The sequence below is a fragment of the Aplysia californica genome, unplaced genomic scaffold (genome assembly GCF_000002075.1).
Source record: "Aplysia californica isolate F4 #8 unplaced genomic scaffold, AplCal3.0 scaffold00006, whole genome shotgun sequence".
Lineage (NCBI taxonomy): Eukaryota > Metazoa > Mollusca > Gastropoda > Aplysiida > Aplysiidae > Aplysia > Aplysia californica.
The window spans coordinates 1,526,935-1,553,329 of record NW_004797276.1 but is presented as its reverse complement, the minus strand read 5'-3'; the positions used below and the strand labels follow the sequence as shown (position 1 = coordinate 1,553,329).

At 36.5% G+C, this 26,395-nt stretch overlaps 1 protein-coding gene across 1 annotated transcript in view; it reads right to left on the bottom strand.

The window, feature by feature from the left end:
• Positions 1-3,384: 3,384 nt before the first annotated feature.
• Positions 3,385-26,395, bottom strand: part of LOC101854456 (SMC5-SMC6 complex localization factor protein 2) — a gene marked incomplete in the record, with an annotated part of 29,075 nt that continues 6,064 nt past the window's right edge. Inside the window, 18 exon segments of the mRNA XM_005089434.2 lie at positions 3,385-3,720; positions 5,363-5,431; positions 6,424-6,507; positions 8,032-8,199; positions 8,665-8,853; positions 9,832-9,907; positions 11,873-11,950; positions 14,110-14,229; positions 15,506-15,563; positions 16,179-16,337; positions 17,733-17,828; positions 18,406-18,568; positions 21,526-21,575; positions 22,487-22,529; positions 23,428-23,472; positions 23,983-24,054; positions 24,358-24,394; positions 25,639-25,708. Of these exon segments, the coding sequence (XP_005089491.1) occupies positions 3,610-3,720; positions 5,363-5,431; positions 6,424-6,507; positions 8,032-8,199; positions 8,665-8,853; positions 9,832-9,907; positions 11,873-11,950; positions 14,110-14,229; positions 15,506-15,563; positions 16,179-16,337; positions 17,733-17,828; positions 18,406-18,568; positions 21,526-21,575; positions 22,487-22,529; positions 23,428-23,472; positions 23,983-24,054; positions 24,358-24,394; positions 25,639-25,708 (1,688 nt within the window).

Genomic DNA, 26,395 nt, shown 5'->3' with positions numbered 1-26,395 from the left:
CACCAAGAAAATGGATTTTGTCCCCTGATTGAATTGAATGAGATTTACAATTTCAAAATATAATGTAAAACAAATTCTCCAATCATCAAGACAAAAAGCAGCTCCCTTGCATCAAATTGTCAGAACCAGCTAAGACGATGATTATAGATATGCCCACCTTTATCAAAAACTTTTACTTCAGCTTTGGACTTAAGCACCAACAGCCTTTCTCTGTGTAATTTGAGAAAAACTTCACGCTTTTTCCTTGCTGACAACAACTCTTGTCACTAAGGAGACACGCTTCTCCAAATAAAAATGTTTGCTGATGTCATATGATGAAAGTCTTAAGGGAACACAATAAAAACAATGTGACATATTCTGCAACTGAGAAAGGATTGAGTCATAGGATAATGTAAAATCAGAAGAGATGGAAGATATGTCAGAAGCGAATTACAGTGAAACCTGCCCTGACGGCCACCTCTATAAGACGGACACCTGTACAAACGGACACTTTCCATTTCCCCCCTTGCGTTTTTTCTATATAATTTAACTGTGTAAAACAGGCACCTGTCCAACGCGGCCGCGGCCACCATATTTTAACACACAAGCCCTATCACACTAAGCAATTACACCTGTCTTAGATGGCCACCTTAGTGACTTCATTACATTTTGTCATAAATTGTGCATTGGCATTGTGGGCGAGCCGTCATTATTCAATCACCTGTCGTTGTTGTTAGGTAGTCCCTCCAACTGATCTTGATGCGTAGGCCCCTCCCATTGTTGACCAATAGCTACCAATTTTCAGCTGCTGGTGAGGTAAGCGTGTGATCCCTTATAACCCATAAGCCCCGCCCAGAACGCATACACAAATCGTAAGTGAAATGAGTGGTCACTGTTTACCCAGTCTGTAACAAAGTAACAACGGACGTCAACATGAACTCGTGACAGGAGCGTGGCTCGTTCTCCGATTGGTGGCGACCCGTGTGTTTGTTTTAACATGGCACTCGGTCTTCCTAGGCTGACACATTTCGTTTTATTGTCGCCCTTGGGCAGAATCAGCAACAAAATAAAAATTACAAACAAAATAAAAACCAACATCACCACCACCAACAACAACAGCAACAAAAACAACAATGCGGCTACTTTCGATTGGGACCCCAGATGGGAATGGTTTGTTTCCTTCATCTTGATCATTCCTGCCTAAGACGGCCACCTGTCTTATACGGCCACTTTTCTCCTTGACAATGGGTGGCAGTCTTACACAGGTTTGACTGTATATTGGTATCTAGCAACACATCTTTTAACCCTTAGAACCCTGAATTTTTTTGTTTCATACCTCCATAGAATCCTGAATCAAAATCAAGATTCTAGAAAAAATTAGGACAGTTCATTGTTTTAATTACTGTGTCTTTAATTGTTGTTAGATTTTACTGAAATTTGAAAATGTTATTTATATGAATGCCCAATCTGGACAAAAAGGGAAAAGGTTAAAACAGTAATTTTTAGGACCAACTCTATGAGTAAAGTCCTGTGTGTGATCCCTGGCTCCACTTCAGTCAAAGTGTCATTAGACCCAGCCTTAGATCTAGCCTCTGGTAGCTCTAGTGGTGATCCCTGCCACTTCCACTATCGTCAAAATCATCATCGATGTTTTGTGAAATATTGCATTCATCTTCAACAGTTAAAATTTATCGATATATCCGACTGGGAGATCGTCATTGGGGTCTCATTCAGGATCAAAAATGTCAAAAATTTTGCGACCTGAAGGGCCTGGCAGTGAAAAGTCACTAATTCTTTTTAAAAACTCGCAAAATTTCTTAACTTACAGTGTAGAACTGCTCTCATGATATTATCGGTAGGCCTACTTTCTGCTCGCGACAGAGTCATCTGGAGTTACATCCCTTGTATCTAGCACCGGGAATTAAACGAAAAAGTTGACCTGTGGTATAGGAAAATACGGCGTCTGCGGTTACCAGCGATATAGGGTTTTAAGGGTTAAAGTTTCTTGTGAACAAAAGTACACCTTTACTCCAATTAGTTTTTCAGCAGCATCCCTTTCGATAATCTCAATGGGACAATTCATCGATTTCAAAAACATTTGAAAAGACCAATGAAAAAGGATTGGATAAATAAACCATCCCTTGGGAGAGGTTTTCAGTCAAACATTTAGTTTTTTAACCTAACATCACTGTCTGGACTTAGCATGTCTAAGGTTAACCAAATTTCTTTACTGGGAGCTATTACAAGAGTTTTAAAATTAAAAAACTGCTTTAAAAATAAGCAGAAGAAAATATCAAAAGAAGGCATACTTTCAACTTGTGACTGAAAATAAAAGAAAAACTCCATTTTCTCAGAATTTTAAGAAATATATTTTAAAAAAATTGTAACAAAGATTGAAAAGAAAGCAAACAATGCTTTTCATACATCAGTCAGAGACATACAAAAACAAAGGTGTGGTCATGTAAGAAAATATTTACACGTATTTACAATACATTATTATATCTATATATATCCAAATTCGATGGGCCATGTAAGCAAGGAACAGGTTCTGTGGATTGTGGTATGCTTTTAAACTTGCTGCTTATTTAAATCACTATGTAACAGCAATCGTTCCAGCATCTACAAATTAGTTCTGCAAAAGACATGGGAAGGGTGTTGAGTTACCTATACTACAAAAGAACATCATGTAACAAAGTTTTCAAGAGTCTTAAAATTCTATAGCAGGTATAGGCCTACTGTAAGCTGCATGAAGAAAAGTTACTTACAAAGTTTATTATGATCAAAACTTTTAGCAAACATTTCTATGGCACAACTGTTATGATGAGCTGTAAATACTAATTTTCACAATCTGCTGGATGTGTAAAATGAGCATTCAGTACTCTGGATCTTGCTGAACACATTACACCCTAAGGGCCTGGACGGGAAGTCCATTGTTAGATCCTAAGCAGGGGGAAAGAACCCACCTCCCGTGAATACAGGCCTTTCAAAAACACATTTTAAAAATACTAAACCAATTCCAAAAATCCTGAAAAAATAAAAGTTAAATCGCAAAATGAATGTAGTTTCAGAAAAATATAACTTTATGTCTGCGCAAACTGTTGGAAATGTTCTAACTTTAGTTCAATCGGGGTGTCCGACCCGTCACTCTCACTCTCAGCCTCGCGGTAGGGCCTTAGATCTAAATTCTAGATTTTCTACGTCTGATCAATCCGAATCGCCCCAAACTCTTGCTACAATGTTTTCATCAAAATCTGAGTCATATGATTTGCCATATGCTTGTTTTTGCTCAAATCCATCGTTATTTCCTTATTCGAACTCAATTGTGTCGGTTTTCAACAAGTCGAGACACTTCGAAGTGTCGGTAACGCGATCATACTTCGTTAGGCTCTAATACTAAAAAAACTACTGCCCCGAAAAATTTCGTTTTGGTATCAAACGAAAGAAGAAACTTTTTGCAATAACTATGCAAATCAAAATCTCGGTCCCAGTGTCTCGCCAAGGTGAGATTTCGTTTCTAAAGACGCTGGGTCGGTGCGGGCGGTCCCGGGAGAGTCAGGGTGGAGCGCTTAAGGGAATTCCCGGGCAATCCCGGGCGAATTAGGGTGTAATGTGTTAACATTACATACACAGTTACAATTCATCCACATCTTCATCTATCTCAGTTGACACAATACGATTCCTCAGCCGTTCCTCCAATACAGGCTGGTGGGTGGTGGCTGTGGCCCAAGCAAAAACACTCCTCTGAGGACAGTCAAAATTATTTCAGTTTAGCAAGAAACTTCATGGGGCCAAGCTTATCTCAATTCTGACAATTTTAATTCTCAGATTGGAAAGAAATGAAAGGGACTGGTATCAGTTTTAAGGGGTTTGTCAGTGGCAATGAAAGGGACAAGGACTGCTATTGTCATGTAGCAGTAGTAGGCACAGAAGGATTGCTGTAACAAGAAGAAATCCCCTAGGTAACAACAGATTGCAAAGTAAATTGTGGCAAAAACAATGGTAGTTTTATTTTTATAAACCATTTGAAAAGCCACTTCCAATGTTTCAGGTTTATTTTAAATAACAAACATGGCTTGTCTTGAGTCTGTATACTTATTCTTGTTCTTTTGAGGGTTTTTCAAAGTGGGTCGATTTCAGAGTTACAAAAAAAATTCCAATAAGTCACTATATTGAAACGTTATTGCGAATATCATCAATCTAACACGGAAGTTGAGAGAGGCGAGTCGTTCAAAAATTGAAAAATCCCTCAAAAGAATATTCTCACAACTATCATGCCAGCTGTTTATAAAACCACACACCAACATGAATATTTCTCCTCCCTATCTTCAATGAAAAAAAAAATTTTTAACAGGATTTTTTTAGGGCTTGTGTTTATTTATACCACATGGCCTAAAGCCTGGCTCAGCCATCTTGAGTGTTGATGGAAGCTGAGAAGGAAAACAACAACAAATTTTATAATTTTTCGCTCATATGAATACTGTTATGCTTCTTCCTTCTTTAGAAGACCTCTTTTGAGATTAGAACAGACAGATTCAGTGATTTTCGATGTGGACTGATGGATTTGAAATAACTGCTCAGTTACAAACATTCAAGTCAACAAGGACACCGCAGCGACCTACTACTAGCAGATTAACTCATTCAGTGCTACGGACGAGAATACTCATGAACCCTGGGCCCCGCCCACATACTAGCGACCAGTATTCTCGCATTCTGCCTCACAATCTTTAAGAAAGAATTAGTCTATCTCATCCATACCAAGTTATTTTACTAATCATGACGCATAATGGTAAAGGTCAAGGAGCAATTTTTTCTGCTCCAACAGCAATTGAGCCGGCTAGTTTTGACTGATTTTTGTTGGTAGCCCTTATTTCATGTTGCTATAACAAAACTGCCCAGTATATGAGGGCAGTTCACTGCTGGAGTGCTCAGCACTGTATGAGTTAAACTGTCCACCAATAGTGAGAGAGTTAATGTGTGAATCTGCCAAAGAGCTTCATATCATTCCCAACAGGTAAGAGCAGAACAGAAAAATAAAGCACAACTTATAAATATAATGCAGTGGAGCTTGCTTAAACAGAAATCTGCAAGACCGCTGGGCTTTCTTTGGTTTAGTTGTATTCTCAGTTTTTAGTTTTAGAGAATGCTCAACGAAATCCACTGTATATTTACAGCAAGTCTAATTAGTAACTGATCCTCAACAAACAGCAGTTTTCCAGCCACACAAGAGAAAAAAAACTAGATTTTACCGTTCCTTCAATCAACTATAAATCTGTGGGTCACAAGGCATAGAATGCACTTCCATACAAAATGCCAGGGTACATTCTGTTAAGTACAGTAACTAAGGTCCAATTAGTTTATCATAATATAAACTGTGTTGACTTACTTGAACACTTCTCTGGTTATGGAGAGTCAAGGACCATTTCACTTTCATACGTGACAAAATATCTTTGATCTGTAGAGTTGAAATTGATAAGACCATGCTAATAAATAGGCATTATTGTGCTAATAGGGTAAATCACTGTAATTCCTTAACTACAAAAAAGATTATTTCTGCAGCCATAAATGTGTAACATTGTACTCAAACACTACAATTATTTAACACATTATAATGATAGTCATCATATTTGAAAATTTAGCAGGAATGTTGTGCCCCACCCAAAATCTCACAAAGAGTCAGTATTTGCATGGGGGGGGGGGTTTTCTCCAAGATACTTAAGTGGAAATGCACAGGAAACAATCTCTGAAGGAGAATCCAAAATTCAAACTTTCAGTGTTGACAGGGAAGTTTAAGAACATATACTAAAAGTACAATTTTAAAAGAAGGAAGTCATAACAAGATTTTTCAAATTCAAACCTATGAACCAACAATTTCACAATTTCAGAAACGTGCAGCAGATAAAAACAAAAGTGTGACTGCGAGTTCAAAACAGGAAGGGAGCAAAACATGAAAAAAGCCAGTAGAGAAAAAAAAAACATGAAAAGGACGTAATTAAAATTTACAAGCCATATGGACTTCTGGACACTGATGATTTAGAGAACAGAACCAGGGGTTTTAGAGATCCAAAAGAGGGAGAATCTGACAATTCAAGCCCAAAATATCAAGCAATGTCAGTAATATAGCCTGTATACTGGAAGTCTCTAGAAAGTGTTCTTGAGCAAGAAATAGAGCAGTACCTTAAATGAATCAGGGCAATACAATGCAGCCACCAACAAAGGTGTTTTCATCAAATCATTTGACAAAGTTTACAAATAAAGAGATGCATGACATTACTTGTTAAAGAGTGTAAATCTTTAAACGCATGCTTAGCACGTAGTACGCAATTGTAACCCATATTTTCCAACAAGAAGCACTTTTTATCCTACTAATAACAAACATGAAAAATGGGTAAAAAGTATTGTAGAATAATCAAGTCTGCCTATGGTTGAAAAGGCAGCATGCATTACCTTGGAAAGATCCTGCTGAAGTATGTTGTCTCTGATGCCTTTAATAATGAGTTTTACTTGGCCCAACAGATACTGTAACTCCTCCTGAAGGGTTGATAAAAAATGGGATTGATTGTTTTCTTTATTATGCAGCTTTGTTTGTCTTCTCCCATCAAACAAAGAGAGAATAATTAGTTATAACTTGTGATAAAGTCATTAATTTCTAATATCAATACCTCTGTATTAATATTATATGGTGGCACATTCTCATAATCATAAGAACTGTTCATTACAAAAACTATCTTTTTCAACATTGTCTTACATCACTCAGCATGTGACAACAAATATACATTTTATTATCAAAAAATTCTCTGAAACATCCTCTGTTTGTACAAATGTATAAAAGCCGGTTCACTTCTAAAAAATACAACCTTGCCCTACACAGAAACCTCTGTGCTTAGTACACTTCCTATAACATCAAACATTTTGTGAAGTTCAGAAGTCTAGTTATCACTGTTACCTCCAAAGTGGGAAATACAGAAATTCAATACAAGAAAAAATAAATTTGACATGTAACTTGTACATAAGTTTATTCATATTATGATTAGCCCAATTATATACAAGCTGAAGCTCAACTTAGCTTTACTTTTGTTTGTTTTGTTTTTGTTAGAGGTTTTACTGCGCTTGCAACTGCATACGGTCATATGAGCACCAAGGGGTGGATGTCAACAGAGAAGTCTTTACAGGGAATCTGACTTACTCTGCTCACCTCTCTAGCTTCAACAGCACAAAGTCTGCTTCGACTATCAAGGCACCCCGGAAATAGCGGGTCAAAAGAGTGTGACGAACATACCAAAAAAAAGAGGAAAAATGACGATAGTAAGGATTAGGAAAGAAAAAGCAGCAGTTCCCTGTTGCAGTTCAGGCACAGTTATGAGCATGACATTGATGAATCAGCCCATTTACAATTTACAATTCTACTGTGTATAAGAACATGTTACTGTCCCCCATTTGGGAATGGCCTAAAGACACTTCAGTCAGTAGCACTGCCCCGGGGGGTGAGCTTTACTTTAGACTAAAAAAATTACCACTAATAAAATCTGAGAAATGGAAGAACTATGTCCAAGTTCAAACATATAATTCGCGGGCAGTATTGCCTACAGACGTTAGTCATTTTTGGAGGTCTTTGAGATATGTCTGTACGCAATACTGTCCACGAATTAAGAGTTTTAGTAATGGCAAATGCCAAAAAAGGTAGAGTATTAGCCTGACCACAGTATCTTTTTGAAAAACCCAATAATCTGTGTCAATACATTGAGGTTGTTTCAGATAGTGCAGAGAAAAACAAGCTGATATCAAATACATACAAAAAAGTCGAAGAGGAAAAAAACTGCAGACAGCAAATCCCATAGAACTCATAAACTTCAGAAAAAGTGGCACCCTTATCAATAACAGCAAAAGTAAATCACAAATGTACATCTGTCTTCAAAGAGAACGTTTGAATCTAGTAATAGTGCCTTGAGCTCAACACAACTATAAATAAAATGATCAAATTCACAGTATTCATCAAATAGCACTTTGAGAATGAGAACACTGCATAGCATTAACAATAAGTTTTACTCTCCCAACCTTAGGCTTGGCTGCCCTGTTCCTTTCATTTCCCACACAGAGATCAAGCAAGCGCAACAGAGAGGACACTCTGTACAGGTCATCATTGACCAGCTGCAAGATTGATGTGGTCAGAGTGGATGGCTGCTTCAAGTCTGGAGTCCGGCCAAGCCACGCAATATCTGTCAGCTGAAATAGGTAAAGAAAATTGAAAATCAAGTGATGAAGTATTTGAATGTACCTTATGAGCAAGGTATAATAATCATAATAACCATCATCAAAGGATAAACTGGTTGAGAAATAAAAATATATAGCACTAAAAACACTACAAAAATTTAATCACAATTAATGACTACCATTCACTCAACCTTTTATTTTTCCAAAAGACCAAAGTTGTAAACAATATGAAGCAGAGTGCAAAGTGACATTTTCCATTGAAATATATTGAACTCAAATGACAGTAATGCATAGAAAAGAATACAGATATTACCACTTAAATCTAGTATGTTTATGTGAACACAGTACCAATCTCTTTCATTGTTGAAAGATCCCACTTCAACTATGGACTGTTGGGAAAAAAGAAAAGTTCAAAGATTAGGAAAAACTACAATAAAGTTTAAAACTTTTCATATTTTTCATTACTGGGCTACTTGCCTTAACCTTTGGCAGCTCTGAAGGAGGCATATCTCCATCATCTGGAGCCAGTTGGAGGCACAGGAACACATAGGCCAGCCTGGTCTGGAGCTCTTCGCCCCTCAGGCCAGAGGTGAGCAGTTCTACCAGGTAGGCCTGGTCATGGTGGTGGCTGCTTATGCTGGACAAATTTCTGCACAACTCTGGTATCTGGAAAATAATATAATTCTCGTTAACAACAAAAAGATACAGTGGAGCTTTAGACTACATGAGATTTAGTCTTTCACTACTGGGGGGTTTTCCTCACGTGGACCAGGCCCTATCTGTGACCTACTTTCTGATTCTGCTTACCATCAGACAAATTAAAGATTTCGAGTTCAATTTGCAATTTTAGCCACGTGAATTACATACGAAAATAAAGAGGAAATAATTATCTATCCCAACATGTGGCTAAAAAAGATCATTCTTCAGCCTGAGATTTTAGTTTCCCTTGTTACAAAAGTAGGTATGGTTTTGAAGCAGGAAGTGGTGAGCCATGAAACACTGCTCATGGTCCAGGGTTGGGAGTTGCAAATTGAGAAAAATTGTCAACAGTTGTATCAGTGGAATTTGTAAACGGCAAAAAGCATATATGTCTAGTTTATACCCGGTGCCCATTGGAGGATCTGTTCGGTTTGGTTCTGTTCAGTTTCTGGCAGCTTCAGTGCATACTATAAATACATCAACTGCCCAAACCAATCACCTGAAGCGCGACCTTGAAAACAAACCTGTTTGTTATGGAAGGTCATCATCAGTTTTGTCTGTTTTGTCAGTTTTGCCCCTCCCGTGGAGGACAATCTGGTTAGCCCCAAACCAACAAAACCAAACTGAACTGAATCCATGATGCCAATGGGCACCCAGTATTAATTAAACCCACTGCTGGTTGAAGGGTCCAAACCTTGCATGATTTATTTTGTAAAAAAATAATGTTGAACAAAAAACAAAACAATAATCATTATCAGTACATAATAATTACAAGGAGTGTTGCCTTATATCCACCTCTCCTGAACTGAAGAGAAGTTTTCTGGACACATTTGATACAACTTTTTCGGTGTACCTATTTGTATTTCCATTAACCCGCATTTGACACCCACAACATCTTGACACATGATTGAAAACTATTGTATGTTACAGTATGCACAAACTCACAACAGAAGGCCAGTCAGCATCACTGAAGCACTCTAGAATGGAACTAAAACAGACTTGTAGCTCACGCTGCAAACAACTGAGGAAGAAAACCGTTGCACACTGACACTTTGCCAGCATTTTTATGAACAAAACTTTAAGTTCAGAGCATATTATACTGACTTTCCTATTTTCAAACTTTTTTTGGGTCAAATTTTTGTTTTTCGGCTCAACACCTTTCACGCTCACTAAAGAACTAATTTCTGTGTGGATTTTTCTAAAAAATGTTATTTAACTCATTCGCTACGTATTATTTTCGGCTTGTGGACGAATTTTTTCAGGAGGGCGAAATGAGATGATGACTAGTGCGCAGTTCACAGGTCTTGGGGGCCATAAATTCAAATAAATATAAACATATTATATACCAACATTTTCAGTATGATTTGTAGAATACATCTGTATTGTTTATTTGAGTATTTTTCAACTTTGGTTCCTGTAAGAGGCGATTATGCAACACAATTGTGATTGGCTGCGGATAAAATTTGAAAACAAACAATTTACAATCTCAGATGAAACTCAAAAAATATGTTTGCACCTAGTCAAATTATACATCAAAATAACCATAATTGTATATAGAACAGGAAAATATTGAAAAATGAGCAGTTATTTACATACATTCCATAATATTTGTACATTTGGATCATAACCTCCGATATTGAAAAAAAAAGAATTTTATAATAATTTTGAAAAAAGGATCCCAAACAGAAAAAAATACTCGTATCTTATATGGATTTATTCAGAATTGCATTTGGAATAAACCAATACATGTCTTGGGGGGTACTTTTTGAGTAAATTCACCAAAAAGTAGTGATTTTGGGGAGAAAAAAATATTTTGACTATTTAGATTTAGGCCTAGATCAAGCACTCAAAAATATTGATTTCTCAATTTCAGTGCACTGGCAATTTGAGTCTAGTAGTATCAATATTATAAATAAGAGTCCTACACTTCTTTAGTGAGCAAAATAATGATACATTTTGTTGTGTAAAAGTACTAAGACTGGTGTCTGGGCTATAATTTCGGCTTCGCGATAAAACAATGTCGCATAAACTTCGAAATCGTGTTTCACAATTGAATCAAAAGTTCCGATTTTCGGTGGAAACGCTTGACCCGGAAGTCAACTTTATATTATGACCTTTATCTTAACATGGATATGTGGATTGGAATAGAAACCAAGCTAAAATTAAACGTCGGTTCTCGAGCCGCCCGAGCCGCCGGGGGCGGCTTAGCGTACTGACGGCACTTTAGCCGCGCCGCCCCCCACGGCTCGGCGTAGCGAATGAGTTAAAGGCACAAAAAAAGTTAATTTTCTATTACCACGGACTCTTAAGCTAAGGAGATAACTAATCTTTGGCGGCCATTTTGTCACTAATTTTACCTCTGAAAACAGGTAACCCTGCCTCCTTCATTCGCAAATATCTCGACTTGTATTCAAGATAAATGGATATATTTTTCATCCAAATAAAGACAAGTGAACAAGCTTTAAGATGATATCAATAACTCTACATGCCCAAAAACTGACGAAACCCTGATTCCACCACGCTGCCTCACATATATTTCTGTATTAAGTCCTTAGACAGACAAGAAACATAAAAGATAAGAGTATCTACCACAATACAACCATTTGCTTTAACTATACCAAATATTTTAGTCACTTTACCTCTCTTGACTTATTAGGACTTTTATATCTACCATACATAAACTATAAAACGAAGACCAACATCAATGAACAAGAGAACTTATGGAGCATCACTATTAATAATCTTAATGTATAACACAATAAAAAGCTGCATTTAGAATCCCCCCCCCCCTAAAAAAAATAAAAAACTGCTTCAGCTATTATGTCACAGTTATAGATGCATTAATATTTCTTTGTTCCTGTTTTTAACACAAGGACAAATAGGGCATACACACTGTTATCAACAACAGCACAGCATTTAACTATTTTTCAAGCCCATTCTACATGGAACATGAACATGACAATCCAAGCAGCACTTGTGTATTTACTTTTGTAAAGCAGGATCCAACGAAGTCTTGGCCACCATGTAAAACATTATATGAAGTTCTTCTTTTGAAAGACTGGGTCTGTGCAGATACAAGAAAGAATACGGCAATATTAAATATAGCATTGCCTTGATAAATTATGAATACGATATTCTTCTGCATATGACTTCAAGCACATATGTTCCAAATCTAAAAGCTCAAATAATAAATTCAAATATATAAAACAAGTACACTTGGATAATGAGTACTAATACACAGTAAGGCGCCTATAAGTTCAAAATTTAGTAAGACATCTGGTATCCTATACAAACTCAGAAAATACTTTTCAATAAACCAGAGCTGTTTTCAGGCTTATGCCTGTTTATACAAAATTTATTTACAGAGATTTTTTAGGTAAACAGTTTATTGTAGAGCACAAAGAAAGTAACAATAAAGTACTCTAACCACAAAATGCGTAACTCCACTTATAAAAGGTCAAATATACTTTTGCTATTGAAGGAAATGGTTACTTTCTTACACAGGAGTTCATATCTTTACATAACTACTTGAGGATCAGCAAACTAATGTTGTGTGATGTGGAAACATACAAATAATGTAAAATGACTCTTAATCCGTTGACTGCTAACCATATAATCATATATGAACCCCACATGCTGAGAAAAATTCTACCATGTGCAAAATCTCACAGATCACAATCTTTAATCGACGGTTGTTCACTTATAAAAAGAGACAGATCGGTAAAATGTATACCAATAGAAAAATTAATGATAAGATGAATTCATCCACTGACAAGACCTGCATTAATTCAATCCATTAGCAATGTAAACAACTAGAAAGAACTAAGACCGAACAAGTGTTCCGAATCTATGCATTAGCTCTGTCTCACACGATGTGAGTATGAAAGACAACACACTTAGCTTCATTATATGGGTAACAAAGCTTGCGCTTCTCATCAAACTACGGGGAGATTAAAAATATAAAAAACATTTTTTTGTGTAAATATATATGGCCTACCACTAAAAGTCCCAAAGATTTGACTATATTGCAAGCTACAGTAGTCTAACAGACCAACAGAAGTTTGCAGATAGTTTTTCTCAAGTTCCCTTTGCCTGTTGAGATCATGGTTAAGATTAGTAAAGAGCAGAGAGCTTTTTGTATGGAACATTTCCTCACCACCAGCTCATTTATAAGTTTCGCACAAGGTGTGGAAATAATGTTAAAGTGTCCTAAAGGCCTCCTTTGATTTCAAGGGTGAAAATGGTCCATCTGTTAGGACCTGTAGAGAATCAGAAGTAAAAATTCCCAGGCAAAATGACCACTTCAAGTTAAACATACACCGTTTGCACACCTTTAAACGTCACCAGGGAGCAGCATTCAGTAAATAGCCCAAAGAGACGTCTGTCCGTAGACAATGTCTGCAGCAAGGACTTTCCTACACCTCAACGATCTGCATTCTCAAGGTAGATCTTCATCTACGACTGTACCATTTTCCTGTTCGTGAAGCTCACATGGATCAGAGGATAACAATGTGTTCATGATTCCTCCATCATATTGGAAAACGTGAACATTTGGTTCCTTGGCAAAGCCCATATTCACCTTTCAGGATAAGTTAACTCTACAAATGCTATTTGGACAACCTCATCCTACCCCGTACTGTCTGCAGTAACAACTGCATACTGTAAAGTTTACAGTGTGTGTGACTTTGAGCATTTCAAATTACAACATTCTAGTACAAATTTTGCGCGAGATATTCAGAAAAAAAAGAAGTTTAGATTTTTTGGGATCACCCTGTACATATCAGTAGAAAGACAATAAATGAAGAAATTGTTTTATCCACAGCCAAGACTCGGGTAGAACAGGCTATAACGATGTAAATAGTGTAAAGAACGGCGGCAAGCCTTCCCTGTCGACATGCCGGCCTTTGCACAGTAGGTGTAAGAAAAACAACACACCTCGCTTTCTTTGTTTTTGTGTTGTAGAACCCGCCCTTTCCGTCCAATAGTCTATATATAGATATGACCTCATAGCTAAAATGATAAGCTTTCAAAGGATGTCACTCTCTTTATTCAAAACTAGGTAGAACCTCAAATATCAACGAAACAATACATGAGTTTGAACAACCGTATGGGATACATTTACACAGCACTGTGCGACAGATTATCAGTCAGTATGAGACACGTTCACACAGCAGTGAAGGGGTTAATTACTCAATCCACCATGAATTTATTTATTTACAATACCTGGACTGAAGACTGACAGCTAACACATTCAGCACAAGACCCAAATTCTCTGGGCAGAAGGATCCACTTTGCTGTATATGTTCGCCTTTAACATCCGATTTTTCTGAAATCAAAGTCTGACTGAAAAGGAGAAATCAAAAAGATATGATTTAAATTTAATGCCCTGCTCATGGCCTGGTGGTCAAAGTTTAAGTTTTAGTAACACTTTTACGGCACTTGCAACACAATAAGGTCATATGAGTGCCAAAGATTAGAGAGGTGTTACAAGACAGTTGTTGTTGTTTTCAAATCTCTTTAGCTGCAAGCATTGCACTCTTGGCAGCGCAATGCCTCCCTAAACTCTTTTTATCCTGGGGCTGCCGCGCCAAATGAGTTGGAATTCAGGGTGTATATTTCAAAGTGCTCTGTTTTTTATGTTTACTCTTAGGTTTTAAGGAAATTCGGCAGTTATGTTAGAAATTGAATGTAGTTTTTGTAAATGTATGTGGTTAAGAATTACACCAATTGCACAATGTAGATTTTGAGGTGTATTCCCCCCTCCAACTTGACCCTGATTGCCGCACACACAACGTCCCATTGGATTTTGTAGATCTAGCGCTACCCATCGATCTGGCACGAATTCCAGTACTTACCCTTTCACAATGATCTGAATCGCTATTAGATGAGCCTAAGTTCTGTTAGTTATCATCTACAACGGAATTTACAGCACTTGATTCAGAGTCACCGTCATCAAATTAGTATCATTCCCCCTCACTACCCAGCGTCACTTCAAAAAGTACTTTGTCGGTCGTGAACGTGCGTTTTCGAGAAATCTTTCAAGCTTCTGCACCCATCAAAAACAAAGAAACCACTGTTCATTGGAAAATTTAAATATTCAGACAGAGCTAGCATCGCCGTATTAGCGTATTTTGGTAATTGACAAGACCGTATCGCTGTTCTGAGTATACTCGTAGCCCGGATTGGTCCTCGTTACGAGTATACTCGTAGCCCGGATAAAAAGAGTTAATTAACCACATGTCCTTGTCATCTGGTCAACGACAGTAACAAACACAAAAAAGAAGGAGGGGAGATAAGGACGATAGATGTTTGACAGGAAAGAAGAAGCAAACCACACCAGAGCACCCGCCAACCACCCACGTGGTCAAAGTATAAGTATTAAAAAGAAAACACAGAATGATAGTACACAGACCAAAGAGATATTTGACACACAGCACTGTACATTCGCAGTTACTGCTATACTTTCAACTTTTAGCACACTGGTAATAAAGAGGGCTTGATTTCTTCTAAAGAGAGCTCATGAATGCATCTCAGTTAGCAATGCATAGAAACATTCTGTTAACAAGTTAACAGTCACAGTTCTTTCACAAAACAAATAAGATATTGGAATATAGATAACCTGACTTCAGCAGCAGAGTACAGTGTTTGATGTCCCAGCAAAGTATTAGCATCAGCTCCTGCAGAAAATATTTTTAAAAACAAAACAATCTAAGACAAATTGCTATAATTCAAGAACCCTGCTGCTCAACTTGAAAAAGATGATTGCACAGGTTTAAAAAATTCACTATTATGAGATAACATGACTATTGGTGTGGCCATCCAAGTAAAGCTGTGGGAAGTGGGACAAGTTACTTTTATATAATTAGCTTGTCTATCATAGGGTTGTAGTACAAAAATGCGAAAAAGGCAAGATGGAATTAATTACTATCTTTTGTACACCATGAAAAATGTACTTTCTCCATACAAAGCATATATTAATGTTTAAACTGTGTTTTATAAACACTCCCCATCCATAAATTGACCTATCTGAGCCTAACCTAAAACTTTATTTTAAACTCTTTTTAAGCATTGTATCCAGAACGTACATTGTTACATGGTCATGACACACCCCCATATCAGCTAAAGTTTTTAGCTTTAAAAAACTCATACGAAAAACCGAAAAAAACAAAACAACAGAGACAGACCCTTAGAATACAAAAGAGAAGCCTTGAAACATAAAAGCATGAAATGCTACATCTCAAACATATTACTTCAAACATAATTCTTTTCCCCCCATGTCACACTATACATACCAAGATTGACTAACAACTTTAAAAGCAGTAGAACTGTAGGGCACCAAGTCTGCACCAAAACGCCTTGTGGTGACATCGGCTGGTTTTTTGTTTGCTGCAGTATGTCCATCAGGTTATTACAGCAGAACTGCTTGACCACTGGTGATCTATGCACAGACACTGAACAAAGAGAAAATGATAATAGTGATATTTTCTTCACAGAACATGTCTAAAGCCATCATAAGTTATTACAAAACAAAACAGAAATGAAACAAATCTTATTGTAGGGCCGATATTTTAGCCTTTCACGTCCCCAAAACCTGACTTGTTTCGGGGGGGCGACTTTCTGGCCAATTGGTGATGCATGGGTAGCAGTTTTTCCTCGTGCACTGATGAGTACAAACAAGATCGACTGGAGACTAAAAACTCAACATGAGAGGAGAGAGCGTCAGTCCTAGCAGTAACAGAGACAAGACACAGTAATCGCTGGGCGCCCGGGGACCTACGAGATCTGCGCCGTTGGAAGTGAAAGGTAACATAAGATAAAAACTACATTCTCAACATTAGATTTGCAGGACAAAGAAAAGAAGAATGCCTACTCATATATATCTGTCACAAAGCGTTGGAATTAGGCGCTCCTCAATTTTAGGGCATGTGGAGTTATTGGTATAATCTGAAAGTATATTCATTTGCCTAGCTTTCAATGAAAAAATACCCATATACCGGTATCTCGAATACAAGTTGAAATAATTGTGATTAAAGAAAGTGGGGGTTGCCTAGTTTCAGTCGTAAAATTAGTAAGAAAACGGCCACCAAAGTTGGGTGACTTCAATTGCTTAAGAGTCCTGGAAACCTGAAAAAAGACATATTTTGTGTCTATAATCAATATTTTTTAGTAAAATTAACATAGACTTACATAAAAGGAGTTGAGCCAAAAAATAAAAATTCAATAAAAATGTCCAAACTGACAGGAAGAAGCCTTTTTTCGATTTCATTATATTGACAAGTGCCTGATATCACCACGATGTCTAACATATAGCGCTATGAACTAAAAATAGCTCTTTTCAGAACAAGTCACAAGACAAAAAATATCTGTGTAAAATGAACTCATAAAGAGGCTCCAAAGTTCTTTAACCCTTATTTGTATACTGGTTTCATTCAGTTTCATACATTTTCTTTGAGACTGACAACAAAATTCATTATGGGTAATAATGCACTTCATAATAATCGTCAACAGGATTATATTCCATAAAACGTCAACAAAGCACTCACTTTAAGATCGTCAAACAAAGCACATTGAAAAAACATAATGCTTATTTTTCGTTATAACTGAGCTATTTGGTTCAGAAGAAAAAATTTCAGTATGATTTCATTCTCCAAAAAAAATTTCTCTCTCTCACACACACATACACACAATCACACATACACACAATCACACACACACACACCTTCTCTGTCTCTCACTTTGAGAAGAGATATTGAATGAATAATTTGGCCTTCACAATGAGGAAAGTAAAATTTAGTACGACTCCTTTGCCTAACAACAATAACTAAGCCCAAAGAGGGTGGACTCACTGAGAAGAAACAGCCACTGCATGACAACATTGGAATGGGACACTCTGTTAAAGCATGTTACCAAAACTTTTGACAGTAGTACTGTGCAGAGCCTCTCTGTGATTGTAAAGGCAAAGAAAATTTAGAATTAGAAATACACACAAAAATACTTTCGAAAAGGTGTAAAAGAAAAAAAGCACGTACAATATACCATGTGTATCTTTTAAATAATTTCATACCAAGTACCCTTATTTTTCCCTATTCCATGACTGCCGCGTTCAATTCTCTGAACAAAAGAATGAAAACCACAAACAGACTGACAATATCAACACATCAAACATCTGGAATATATAACTCCCGACTTAATGGTTAAGGACATCAATCATAAACTCCCATTAAAAAGTTCAAATCTGAAAAGGTAATTTTCAGTTTAGAAAGTGAAAGTAAAAATTTACTAACCAAACTCATAACATTTTGCAGTCACACAGCCAGTACTACAAAATATCCCATCTGGTCACCCAGCCAGGAGAGTGACTGCAACAAATTCTTCGACCGGAACGGATAATTTTCATCGGCACATTATTGCACCAAGTGACTGCAAAGTGTTAATAAAAAGATCTTTACATAATTGTACCTTATAAAAAAGTCTAGACTAAGCACAAAAAACTGCAAATTAAAAAAAAAAAATAACTACCAGAAGTGAGTGATGCTAATAAAGAGTCCACTGATGACCCTGAGGAAATGAAGCCACACTGGGATGGAGTGATGGACTCATCAAATTCACAGCAGTATTTGTCCGGATGGAACAAGAGCACACCCGGCTGGACATGGAGGAGCTCACTGGTCTTCAGCTCCAGCTGGTTAAATAGAAGAACCAAAACAAAATTTACAATGGGAGAACAGTGGCATTCATTTGTTTTCATTTCCAGTTGTCTGTTTTGAAATGGGGACAGCCTGAAATCAGTTTTCTAAGAATACCTCCTATTCTTAGCTTGGGGGAGTGCTGTTACCATCATAATGAAAAAAAAAATTCTTGCTACAATGTCCTACAAAGCATTTTCAAACCAAAGTAATGCTGTATGCATAAAAAAAATATGAAAAAGGCACGAAATCCAACACTGGCAATTCTCTTTGATGGTGAAATGGTGAATTGGTATAGGTTTAACACCCGTATCAACACTGTTAGGTTATTTAAGAGGCGGGACTTCCGAGTTTAACATCCATCTCCGAAAGGGCCAAGCCAAGAGGGAAATTCGTGTAAAGAGCCTTTTCCAAGGACATAACCTTGGACCGAGCTGAGGCTCGAACCCCTGAACCTGCAAACTCACGATTACGAGTCCGGTAACCTAACCACTAAGCTACCGATGCCACTTCTATGATGGTTCCATTGCATAGCTCAAACAAAGGTTGTCCACACCACCATGTAAAGTATGAGGTCTGACAATCCAATGATTAGGGAGTGCAGGTTCACACAAACAATGTTAGTGTCAATAACAGCTTTAGAATGAGTGGCTTCTCTGGTGTGTGTCAGCCTTGGCAGGGTAAGGTAGCCCAGCTCAGCATGAACACTGTACCATAGTGACTGGCAAAGGTGCATCTCCAATGGTACAAGTAGCAACCCCTAAGCAAGTAGCTGTCACCTCTCTGGGTTTATTTGGTACTATGATTTTTTGCAGAAATTTGTTCTTCAATGCACAAAATTTGAAATAGAACAGTATAATTGAGTTTTAAAAAGTTGTAAAGTTTTGTGTTTCGCTCTATTTAGGTTGAAATCTTAAATGCTTGATTTTTTTCGAATAGGGCGGCTGATTTGTTTCATTTTGACAAATATAATGTTGAATATAATTTCTTTACAGTTTCGTGGAAATCGGTCTAAAGATGACCAAGTTATTGCCCTATAAATGGGTCCTCTTTTCTTTAAGACATCCGGTATCACGTACTGTTTGTGCATGTATTACTATTTTTCATACATATTTTTCAGGTAAGAATTCTCCTGCAGGATTAACACTTTGCCGCCTCATCTTGCCGATTGGCGATGTTTACCACCCAGTTTCTTTGGATTTTCCCCAAAATAAGATGGCAAAGTGTTAAATAAGTCCTTTCTTTTCCTATTTTTTTCGGTTGAGAATAACTATCTATTGCTACTTTACAAGTCAAAATTATGAGTTGCTGCAACAATGTAGCTTTAACCCTTTTGAACGGATCACATTTTAAAATTCCAAGAGTGACAGGATTCAAAACCAAGATATAAATATATTCTAATATATATATATATTTATATATGTATATATATATATATATATATATACATATATACATATTTGTGTGTGTGTGTATGTGTTTGTTCCTAAAGAAAGGTACCAAAATCGGATTATGACCATTTTGAGTTAAGGGTTGCACTTTATAGGAAATTCAATGCTGAACATAGGAATTTTTGAATTTTTTAGATATCTCAAGTACTTTTAGATATATTACACATTTTGTGAGGAAGGGTATAAAGATCCAATTTTAAGAAAATTAGCTTTTAAGTTTAAGACACATACAAACTTGAAAAAAATGATGATTCAATTGTTTCTAATGTATTCATGACAAATTAATTTCCAATTTAGCATTCAGTTAACATCAATATCATGATTAGAATTCAATGGTAAAACATAGCAGGGATTAGAAAACATGCTTCAAGAATAGATTTTAACACCTTCTAAAAGTAGTTTTCATTATCTCTTTAAAAAAAGCTCTAGTCTCAAAATTATTCAAAATAGAATATTTAGAAGTCAAATCAATGAAAACCATTTTAATACATTGTTAAAAAATAGTGGAACTATCCTTTTTTAATGGAAACACGTTTTGGCCAAAAAAGAGATTTTTTGTAATTATCAGCCAGTAGCTGAAAATCATCTGTGGCGACTTTTAGTGCCTTTTTTTAGGCACACACACACACACACACACACACACACACACACACACACACACACACACACACATATATATATATAAAAAGTGGTCTTCACCTGTGAACCAGGTAATCAGGAGACAGAAAAAGTGGGTTTTTAAGGGGATCTGGTTCTTAGACCAATTTCAAGGGGCACAACTTGGCTTCAGAGTGAATTTTTAGGTGATATTGTCTCTATGATTTAATATCTTAATAAACTATTGAACAGTTTAATTTTAAGTCACAATGCTGTTTAAGTGAAGGGAAAGAATACTTTGAATGGGCTAGCTTGTTACAATACAAACTGATGCTCTGATCTTCTGACCACTTGAAAGGAGTAAGTGATTTGTACCAATTGAAAATCCCCTTACCGATTAGCAAGCTCAGCAGAGTTAATGTGTGTGCGTAAAAAAAACATTCAGGTATAAATTGTATACATTCATCATGCACAAGCTCACATCAACTACTCTGCCTTCACCCCAACCCACACAAAGTATGGTAGAGAAACTCAGAAAAGTTGAACCCTCCATATGTCACTAACAAATAGCATGTGGTGTCAGGGGAAATTACATAATTTCACCATATTATGTTGAAAAATGCTTGAAAAAAGGCAGAACCAAAGAAGTAAAGTCCATAAACCTATACATTTTCAGAAAATAGAATATGAATAGAAAGTAAAGCTCATTGTGACGGCGATGACATGTTTGGCGATGTAAAAAAATGGACAAATGAACCGAAGCAGAGACTCAAATTTCAGTGGTTGATTAAATCAGCAGTGACACCACAGAACAAAATTAAAATCATCTGTCGACACTAAGAAGTTTAATGCCCTGAGCTCTTTACACAAATTCCAAAAGCAAACATGCCAGAAACAACGCTGACCTGTTCAATGTGGCTTGCATGTTCCTCAGCCAGACTGTCACACGTCACATCTGGAAAAATAAATAACCACAGTAAGTGATCCACTGCCATAGCGATAAAAAACGGACAAAAGTGGGTGTTAATGGCAGACACTAATAGGCAATAAAGAACTGTTTGTAATGAAAGATATTGAGAATCACCAGGATTATTGAGTATTCCAATTTTTTTAAGCTAGAAAATTTTCAAAGAACTTTTCACAGTTGTGGGGAATACAGTCAAACCTGCCATGACGGTCACCTGTTAAAACCGCCACATTCCATTTCCCCCCTGGCATTTTTTTCTATATAATTTAACTGTGTAAAACGGTCACCTGTCCAACACGGCCGCAGCCACCTTATTTCATCAACCCACAGAGAAATTTACTAGCCTCAGGAGGTCAAGTGTGGTCACTCATTGTCCGACGCTTAGTAAAAAATTTTGAATCAGCCCCTCACGCTGTGGACAGGTGGTCATAATTCATTCACCTGTTGTTATTGTTAGTCCGTCCAATGAATGTTTACCCAAGTTGACCAATGCGTAGGCCTAACAATAAATTTTCAACTGCTGGTGAGGGTAGCGTGATCCGTCATAATCTATAAGCCCCACCCACAACTCGTGCACAAATTGTGTGTAAGTGACTGGTCACTGTTTTGTTTACCTAATCTGAAACAACGTACCGGGTAACAATGGACGTAGACGTGAACTTGCGACAGAAGCATCGTTTGTTCTCGGAGTGGTGGCGACCCTTGTGTTTGTTTTCACATGGCACTCTGTCTTCATTATCTTACTTACATAATATTTCGTTTATTTTACCCTTGCATAAAATCAGCAACAATGCAATGTGATATGACACATGAGTAATTCCTCACAAAATATGTAGAAGAAAATTGCTACAGATAAAAGGAAGGTGCAACTGGATTAGTTTCATAAAAGTAGAACTTACCATTATGACCACTCCCTTCTTGTGACCCTTCTGAAATGTTTTTCTGAAACAATTTTAAAAAACAACAGGAAAGCGAAATAAATATACAAGATAAAAAGACAAACCTCATGGGTAGTAAATAATAGTATGAACTTTCTCATGAAAAAATGTAATAAATCCTGACACTATGGGACATAGGGACAGCAAAACTATTTGATCTAGATAGACACAAGAAAAAATGATTATATCCAAATAGGCACATCTATTTAACAATTTAGGGTAAAATTTTCTTTCGTTTTTCAGAAGTTCAAGATCTAAGTAACTCTTACAACTGAGTAAACTTAAAACATGAAAATTTGTTACCATAATCTGTCGCTAATGAAATGTCGATCTTCCATTACTTCAAAAAGAATCATTGAAACCTTGTACAGCCTTAAAGTAGGTCCCCTCAAGTACTAACTGTTTATCAAAATGGTAATTGAAATTGAAGTTGTTTCTCAACCTCGAAATGCACAAATCCAAAAGCAAAAACATTAATGAAGACCTCAGACCAAACAAAAAAGAAAACTTGTTCACAATTTATTTAACTATGCATTTTAAGTTCTTTTTTTACACAATATTAATTAAACGAGAGAAAGATTTCTGGAAGAAGCCAAAACCTGAAAAAATAAACCAGCTTCACACGTTCTTTTGACAATTCAAAAACAGCTACCCAATCATAACACTTGTTCGATTTCAAGATTGTGGGTGGTTGGCGGGTTCTCTGGTGTAGTTTGCTCCTTCTTTCCTGACAAACATCTATTTCACTTATCTCTCCTCCTTTTTCTGAGTGTGTTTGTTACTCTCTTGTTATGCCTCTAATCTTCAGAACTTATACGACCTTATTGTGTTGCAAGTGCTATAAAACTCTTATTAAAATATTTTAAAAAACAATCATAACAATGGATACTTGATATACTTACAAGCAATTCTAGTTTGGTTTTTCTCAAATATTCCTCCTCTGCATTCTGTGTTGGAAGAAATGGATGCATTTCAGAAGAAGATTTTACCAAGATATCAAGTTTCGTTAACACTATAGTGAACCCAAATTTATGCATCTGTTAGGGCAATTGTTAAGATTTTATATACTTTAAGACTGTTACATGAATTATTAAGAATGGTTAAAGATAGGAAATGTACAAGATCAGATATCAGTCTGAGTTCAAAAGAAGCGCAACTACACCATAATAGGAAAAAGCAAGAAAGACAACTGCAGAGGGATAGTAAGAAGTAGGCAGTACTAGTAGCACCCTTCAGCCCCTTAACAAACAGATATCCTTGTTTTGCCACAAAAAAGGACAGGTTGACAGTGAAATGTTTGAAACACACACACCATGAAGGAGTTAGTTTTAAAACAAATATTATTAAGGTTACATGATTAGCTGCTTCAGTAGTAAAATCAAAAGCGATGACACAATAATTGGGGGGGGGGGGGTATACTGATGAAAAAAAAAGAAAAAAAAAGAAGAGTACACTACCTCTTTCCTTTGCTCAGATAACAGCAAATCCAATTTGTTAGGTCCAGAATGTGATGAAGATGTGGAAGGTTCCTAAAATGGGGGGGAAAAAAACTGGTTTTATTATTGTGTTTTTCTGCAATGACATGCTAGTTTAGCTGCAGTGAAAATATTTTTTTTAAACAAGTAAACAAATTTTATTTCCCCAACTGAAGTTTCTTTAGATTTTGATAAAAATATATAAAATTTCAAAATCAACCAATAACAGACAATGTAAAATACATATTAGATAGGGAATATTGTTCTCCTATACCTAAGCCAGAGCATGGAGCAAAACAGTCTGCCTGTAGTGAACTAGATTGTTAAAAACAAATTTCTTATGACAGCCACTATTACCTTTTCTGGAGAGCTTGACGAGCTTTGGGGTACAGTCCTTAAAAAATAGCAACAAAAAAAAATAGTTGACAAGGCAAAAAAAGTTTTAAAAACAATGAATATACACATGGAATAATGAAACATTTTTAAAAAAAATCAATGGCAATGTTTCTCCTTGCCTTATCACTATTTATGATCTAACCTATAGTTACAGAGATTTCACTAAAAGATTCATGAAAACCTAAAAAAGCTCCACAAATTTCAACTGATTTATAGTAAGGCATATTTCCGTGCAAAAACAAAATTTATTAACATTCACAAAGTTTTTCTCCAACTCCTCCAAAACATATATGCTAGACCTCTTTCCCAGCTCACAATCAACATTGAACTCAAACAATGTCCAACTTTTAAAGGCAAATCAGCTGAATAAGACATAACCTAACATTCTATTACACGATACCGAGCAGAAGGATGGGAGCTCAGTAGTGACTGGACTAATAACATGTACTCGAAGCTGCTGAGGACAGAAAAAGAACCCATATAAAAGTAATGAAGACAAAATAAGGTAAACTTTTTCTCTCCCTGTTAATTGTCTTTCGGATGATAAGTGACAGGTCAACATATAACTCAGGGATGTCAAGATGCTCATGATTTCCCTTGTGGATCAAAAATACCCAGCGTTTGAAATGCTGGGCCATATTAAACCAAAAGTTGACATACTGATATGAGAGCATTTAATATGAAAAATTCAGTAGTCTTCAGGGTTTTTCTTAAAGGAAACAGTTACCTCACCCTAGAGGATATATCTTCACGATTATAAATACAACCCCTCCCCCCCCCTCCAAAAAAACACCCAAACCAACGCAAACATTTTAAGCTAGAAAGTGCCAAAAGGAACTCATAGTTGCCAACTTTTCAAAACCAGTTGATTCTACATAAAAGATGGTGAGAATTGGAATTGAGCAAGGAAACTCCCCACCAAATCCTGTGTACACACACTTTTCTTCCTTCAACAACTCAAGCTATTCAAAGTAGACCTGCAGCAAAAGTATAAGTCAACTGACTTTACGGGCTTCGTTTTCACTATTGTTTGCAAATCGGGTCTTGAAAGTTCACATTTTTCCTTACGCTTTAGAAAGTCAGTGAAGAGCAATGCTAGAAAACAGAGAATGCGTATCTTCTACAAGAAAATAGAACTACTTACTTAGACCCTCAATAATGTATTAAACACCTAGTTAACATTAATAACATATAACATACTGGTTGGCAGCTATGTAAACATAACATAAAAACAGAACAAACTTTGAAGGAGAGGCGTTCTTTATGAAAGCTGGAGCATCTTCTAGATCATCATCATCTGAGTCTGACATCTCTGAAATGAATATAAATATTCATTACTGCAGGAAGTTAAAAACATAAACAATTGTTCGTTTGAAAACTAAGTAGTACACTTGGAAGCTCAGAAGTGCCATGTATGTACCAGAAGGCTGTCATCTTTAATTCATTCCCATTTCAACTAATTTTTTTTTTTGACTGACCTGTTTATAAAAGTCGGTTTTGACAGAGACAAACAATATGTTTTACTTCAGAGTGGAACCCTAAGAGAGATGAGGAGAATGCATATCATTGCCAAGCTTTCAACTGTTCTAAGCCTAGAAAGCAAAATTTTTCATAAAAATAGAGACAAAAAGAAGGCCTACATGTATTGCATTCTTTTAACAGTTGTACACCTACGTATAATCATATTTCTTTTCTGTCTTTTTCATCATATATATTTAGAATTTGAATTCAACCAACACATTTTGAGGACATGCAACCGTGATAATGTTTCTTTTACTGCCTTTTTCAACACATTTAGAATTTGAATTCAAACAAGATATTTCAAGCATCAACTGATACCACAGACTAAAAATTGGACACAAATTTCGGGTGCAGTACATTTGAACAACTAGTCGACGAATTGGGTGAGTGTGTGCCTATTGGTGAGTGTCTGTTAGTCTGTGCGAGCATGAGTTTGTGTGTGTGTGTGTGTGTGAGTGTGTGTGTGTGTGTGTGTGTG